General features: G+C 36.7%; 1 protein-coding gene across 1 annotated transcript in view; it reads left to right on the forward strand.

Annotated features, from left to right (window-relative positions):
• Positions 1-4978, forward strand: part of NMT2 (N-myristoyltransferase 2) — a 116708-nt gene extending 111730 nt beyond the window's left edge. Inside the window, exons 11-13 of the mRNA XM_042783093.1 lie at positions 2240-2407; positions 4508-4645; positions 4958-4978. Of these exons, the coding sequence (XP_042639027.1) occupies positions 2240-2407; positions 4508-4645; positions 4958-4978 (327 nt within the window). The remainder of the gene's footprint in view (positions 1-2239; positions 2408-4507; positions 4646-4957) is intronic.
• The last annotated feature ends 1101 nt before the right edge of the window (positions 4979-6079 follow it).

Genomic DNA, 6079 nt, shown 5'->3' on the forward strand with positions numbered 1-6079 from the left:
TTGAACCGCCAGCCTTCTGGTTAGCAGTCAAGTGCCTTAGGCACTATGCTACCAGAACTCCTAAGTTTTACTTAGACATAGTATATTTTATTTATGTGCACACTCACACACAGTAGATTTAGTTTCCTAATATTTAGGATTTTTCCATCGCTATGAGTCGGGCCGACTCGACGGCACATAACAACAACAACAACAACAACTCAAGATTGAGATTGACCTATAATTTCCCTTTCCTGCTCTGCTCTTGTCCTATTTTGATATAAAAGTTAGACTAACTAATGGGTTGAACAGCTTGCCCTCTATTTCTTTTTCTGGAACAGTTTATATAATGTAGAGGTTATGTGTTTGTTAGAGATTGGGTACAACTTAGGTATAAACCACCTAGACATGGTACTGTTTGTGGGTAGATTTTATTTTGTTTTGTTTTGTTTTTTAATCAAGCAGTCTGTATAATTAATTGGATATGAAGGACCTTGGGAGGAACCAAAGGTGATGATTATTCCACTTTTTCTCAAAAATGGAAAATAATTCTAGTAGCATTTTAGCACCAAAGAAGGAAAGACAAATTTTATCATGAATGTGAAGAATCAGTTCTTTAGAAACCAGATAGATAACTGGGAGGGAGGAGGAGCTAATCAGTTCTAAAGTTACCTTCAGTGATCTCAGTAGATGCCCCTGTAAAATACAGCATTGAAGGATTCATAGGAAAATGTAAAATCCTTGTTAAAGCTGGGTGTTTAGATCCTGAATTCATCATTAATACTTAGCTGCTAATGTGGAGCAATAGAGAGTCACTTTGGTTTAACCCATTTAGTTTCCTCATATCTGAAAAATAGGTCTAATGAACCAAAAGCACTCAAAAACTAGCTAATCCATCTCTTTGGAATTTTCTACTGAAAGAACTACTAGCAGTGGCATGCATGTGGTCTAGCCTCCTCATCCATATAAGTCTGTTCCTTATCCATATTATATCCAAAAGGGTGCAAGGCTACCATAGCTAATCAAAACAACCCAAACAGTAATGGCTAGTTTCTTTTATTGAAAGTTATGCCAGTGATGTTGAAGTAAATCCTGTTGATTGCCTTCTATTTTATTTTGATAAATGCAAATTCTCAGATATTCATGTATGTATGTTTTGGTGCAGCACCAATATACCTTTCACAAACTTCCAAAAATGAGCTTCCAAGCTATTTAAACTTCATGTTAAGCTGATAAAATTCTTGCTCTATGCTAAGAAGGTGTTAGATATGATATAGTGTCTTTAGCTAGAGAAACAACCTTCTAATCCTTAGAGCTATTATGCCTGCAAAAACAATAAATCTGCTTTCATCACTCATTAGTCAACCAAAGGGACACTTGCCTTTTAGAATATTCTACTTCCTAAGAATTTTATGAGAGCTCTGATAGGGTAGTGCCTAAGGCATTTGACTGCTAACCAGAAGGCTGGCGGTTCAAACCCACCAGCCACTCCTCGGAAGGGAGGTTGGGCAATCTATTTCCATAGTGATACCACCTCAGAAACCCAAGGAGGGGTCACTATGAGTTGGATCCAACTCGACGGCAGTGAGTTTTGAGTTAAGAACTTTATGCAAATCACCAGCTAGCTAGCTCTCAGGATAAGACAACTCCATGCTCTTCTTGGCCTCTTCCCAACATAGTGTACCAGTGCCTTTGGGTCAGTTCCAACTCAGGGTGACCCTATGTGTTACACAGTAGAACTGGGTTCCTTAGGTATTTTAAGGCTGTGACCTTTCACAAGGAGATCACCAGGTCTGTCTTCTAAGGCACCTCTGAATGGGTTCAAACTGCCAACCTTCCAGTTAGTAGTTCAACTCTTAACCAGTTGCACTGCTCAGGGACATCCAACATACTGTAGAAAAAAAAAAAAAACCATAAACGAACCCATTGCTGTCGATTCTGACTCATAGTGTCCCTATAAGACAGAGTAGACCTACCTCATGGGGTTTCCAAGGCTATGCCACATCTTTCTCCTGTGGAGTGGCTGGTAGGTCTGAACCACCAACCTTTCAGTTAGCAGCCAAGTGCTTAGCCACTGTGCCACCAGGGCTCCTCAGCATATGGGAAGAGATTTCAAATCAGTTGAGAAGGAACTATGAAGAGCTGTTGCTTTTTGTCCTCACAGAAAATTATGGTACAAGTCAGAGATCAAAAAGTTAGCTTAAATGTGTGGATTAAGTTTTTTCAGAGATACTTACCTGATACCACCTTTCTTCTTTAGAGCTCAAGTGGCAAATTAACGGACTTCCTAAGCTTCTACACACTCCCTTCAACAGTCATGCATCATCCTGTCCACAAGAGCCTCAAAGCTGCTTACTCCTTCTACAACATTCACACGGAGACACCCCTCTTAGACCTCATGAATGATGCACTCATTATAGCCAAGTTGGTAAGCAACTCATTGCTTTTTGTGCCATTTTCTCAAACTATGTGTGTCAAAATTTATAAAATATATCACTAATTTTTTCCCACACAAATGAAATTCATTTGAGATATTTTTTACTGTTGACCATAAGTCAAAGGAATAATTTTGATGAGTTTTTTTTTTTTTAAATTCTAGTGGCTATTTTTGTCCTGAAGTCCATTGCAACTTACAAAATACAGAAGATATTTTGTACAAATTAGAAACTTCCAATACAATATAAGGAAAATAAATGAGTGTTTGTGTTGTACTGTATAATTAGCCCCAATAAATTTTTTGTTTCAGTTAAAATCTCTGAATTTTAAAATTAAAGAAATTAAATTCAAAATGTACCATACTATATTGTGTTAGTTTTTTCTTTCTTTTGTGTAGAAATTAGGATAATTGCCAAATTCTTGCTACAAATAATCATTTTTCCATAAAAAAGAACTTGAAATCAGCAGTTTGATGTAATTATTAAGAGAAAATATTGTTCGTAAGACATTAGGAACAGCCCATCAAAAGTGTCTTCTTAGTATTTGAGAACAAAAGACATTTTTTTTTTATTTGTTGTAATTTTTATTGTGATTTCAATTCAAGTTTTACAGAGCAAATTCATTTTCCATACAGCAGTTCATACATATTTTGTTTCATGACATTGACTGCAATTCTCCACAGCCTAACAACTCTCTTCCCATTCCTCCCCATAGTTACCTCTTCCCTGTGTCCTTCCCTCCCATGTACTCACCCCCCCCCCCCAAGTTATCCCCTGGTGCAGACACTGCCCTTCTGTTCTTCTATGATTGATCTCTCTAAGTAGTGTATCTCCCTGATGTAAATGTTCACCCCATATGCATGTCTGTTGTTTGGCTGGAAGCCACAGGAGTGAGCTTAGTTCCAGACCTGACAGGTGGCTAGAGGCCATAGTCTCAGGGGTCTTACCAGGCTCTATCAGACCAGCAAACCTGGTCTTTCTTCATGATTTTGAGTTTTGTTCCATATTGTTCTCCAGTCTATCTAGGATCTCCTACGTAGATCCCCCTCCAAGTGATTGACAGTGGTATCTGAGCACCATCTAGTTCTTCTGGTCTCATGGTCATAAAGGCTGAGGATCACATGGTCTACCAGCAGTCTCTTGGACTAATTTTTTCCACGTGTCTTTGGTTTTCTTCATTCTTCTTTGCTCTGGACTAGGAGAGACTCATCATTGCATCTAGATCACTGTTTGCGAGCTTTTAAGACCCCAGTCTCTACTCACCAAAGTAGGATGTGGAACAGTGTTTTTGTGTAGTGTTTTATGCCAGTTGAGTTTGATGTCCCCTGTGACCATGGTCCTGAGCCCACAGGTCCAACTACTCACTCCCTCTGGGACCTGGCTGTGGCCAAGAAGCCACCACAACCTTGCCCGTTGTCAGCTCTACTATACACCTGGATGTTCTTAAAGCAGATAATGGAAGACATTTTAAAAAATGCTATTACTTATGGATCCAGAAATCAATATTACCCTCAGCTTGTTTGGTCCTTTTTTTCTTTTTCAACTACTTCCTTAAAAAGGCCAGTAGTAGATGACTTATTTTAGGCAGTAGATTCCCCTAGAACTGAAACTTTAGGTGACTCATCTATATCACATTCTGCATAGTAGTATTATCCAATATATGAAGAAATTTTATAACTAAAGTCTTTACAACTATGATTCCTTGGCTATACCTTCAGCTAAGTCGGGATTTAGAAAGTTCAGTAACTATAATCCCTGAATATGGAGCTACCTTCACAACTGTTCCCTTCTAAACAGGGAAAAAATATTTTTGAAATCTTTATATTTCACTGTGTGTCCGTATTAGCCAATCATACCAGAGTCTCTGATTCAGCATTTCTGGATTATTTTGTTCACTCCATCAAATTCACTACTAGTGTTTGTAAGAGTTTGAAACTGAATTCTTCAACTACACCATATGTTGTAGACATCAACCCCTATTAAAATTGCATAGTTGAGCTTTTAGTAGAGGAATTAATGTTATATGGAAATGCATAATATAGAAAGTACTGTAGTCCTCTGATAGTCATTTAAAATTATTTTTACATTGGCAGAAGGGATTTGATGTATTCAATGCACTAGATTTGATGGAAAATAAGACCTTCTTGGAAAAACTCAAGTTTGGTATAGGAGATGGCAATTTGCAGTATTACTTGTATAACTGGAGGTGTCCAGGAACAGATTCTGAAAAGGTAAGTGAAACTGACATAGTCTTTGTAAACATAGAGATGAATTTGCCTAGAGAATTCCATGCTTACCTTCCTTAGGATTTTTAAGACTTTTTTAAAAAAATTTTTATTGTGATTTGGGTGAAAGTTTACAGAGCAAATTCATTTTCCATACAGCAATTCATACATATTTTGTCACATGACATTGACTATAATTCCCCAGTTAAGACATTTTTTAAGTGGCTTTTTAAAAATACAGATCTGTTACACTACATTGTAATTTAACTTTTCTTGCTTACTTGTTCTTACTATCCCATTTTTTTCCCTTTCTTACAGGTTGGACTTGTATTACAGTAGATGAATATTTTTATTTCTAGAACTCTGGCATTATCATTTGTTAATATTCTATTTAATGATTCCTGGAACTGCCATTCCAAAGAAGAATAAAAGCACAACTTAAGTGAAATTGAAGTGGTTAATATCAGAAAAGATGAAAAAACATCCTTATGTGACCAATACTTCACATTTCTAGCTAGAACGTAAAACTTCATCCTTTTTGCACTGTTTACCTATTTGTGGGAGGGATGAAAGGGTACAAAGAGCACATTCCTCTAATTTTCAGTTTGATTTTGGTTGTCTCTTAATGAAGACAAAGTGGTTTTTCCACTCTCTAGCAAAGGGACTCTTTTTGTATGGACCTCAGAGAAGTTAGGGAATCATGTAAGAAATTTTTTGCTATTGTGTGAAGATAAACTGCTGCATTTCTATTTATTCAATGGTGGCATATTTGTCAGTGTAACAGAATGAAGGATCCATTCTGAAGATTTTTACTTGTATCACCTCATGTATCATTGGGAAAATTTATGGAATCAACACTTTTGTAATGCAGTGACAAGTGGTGAACAATTTAAGTGGGGAGCAATATGAAAATGTGCTGGTGACTAGTACATTTATTTCTCCGTAAGCAAAGTTGCCAAATCAGTAAACATACAAACTTGTACCTTGATCTTTGTAGATCAGTGAACTGGTTCAAAAGCAAAGTTTTGTGCAAACATTAAGTGTGCTCTTGGGGAGTATACATACCCATGACTAACTAGACTTTGCTGCTGCTGCTCAAACTCCAGTTTCTTCTCAGCAACATCAAGGCTATGTGAGGGGAAAAAAAAAATAAAATAAATAAAAGCTCTAAAGTCAAAAGAAATGCCTGGTGGAATTTATTAGTACTACCAGGACATTGATGGTTTGAATGTTTTTATTACTTAAGCAGAATTGCACATATTCCTTTAAGCTGACTTTAATTTATCATGAAAGTTGTCATTCTAATGGAAAATGTCTTATTTGTAAATAAGTATCCATAATTTTGTTACTGATGGTGTTTTTATCTATCTAGAATTTGAAAAAGTTTCACAGTGTACATATGTATGTATATATTGCCAATAGTCCTAGTGGGGGGAAAGA

The sequence above is a fragment of the Orycteropus afer genome, unplaced genomic scaffold (genome assembly GCF_000298275.1).
Source record: "Orycteropus afer afer isolate SDZICR_OR568_19922 unplaced genomic scaffold, OryAfe1.0 scaffold00655, whole genome shotgun sequence".
Lineage (NCBI taxonomy): Eukaryota > Metazoa > Chordata > Mammalia > Tubulidentata > Orycteropodidae > Orycteropus > Orycteropus afer.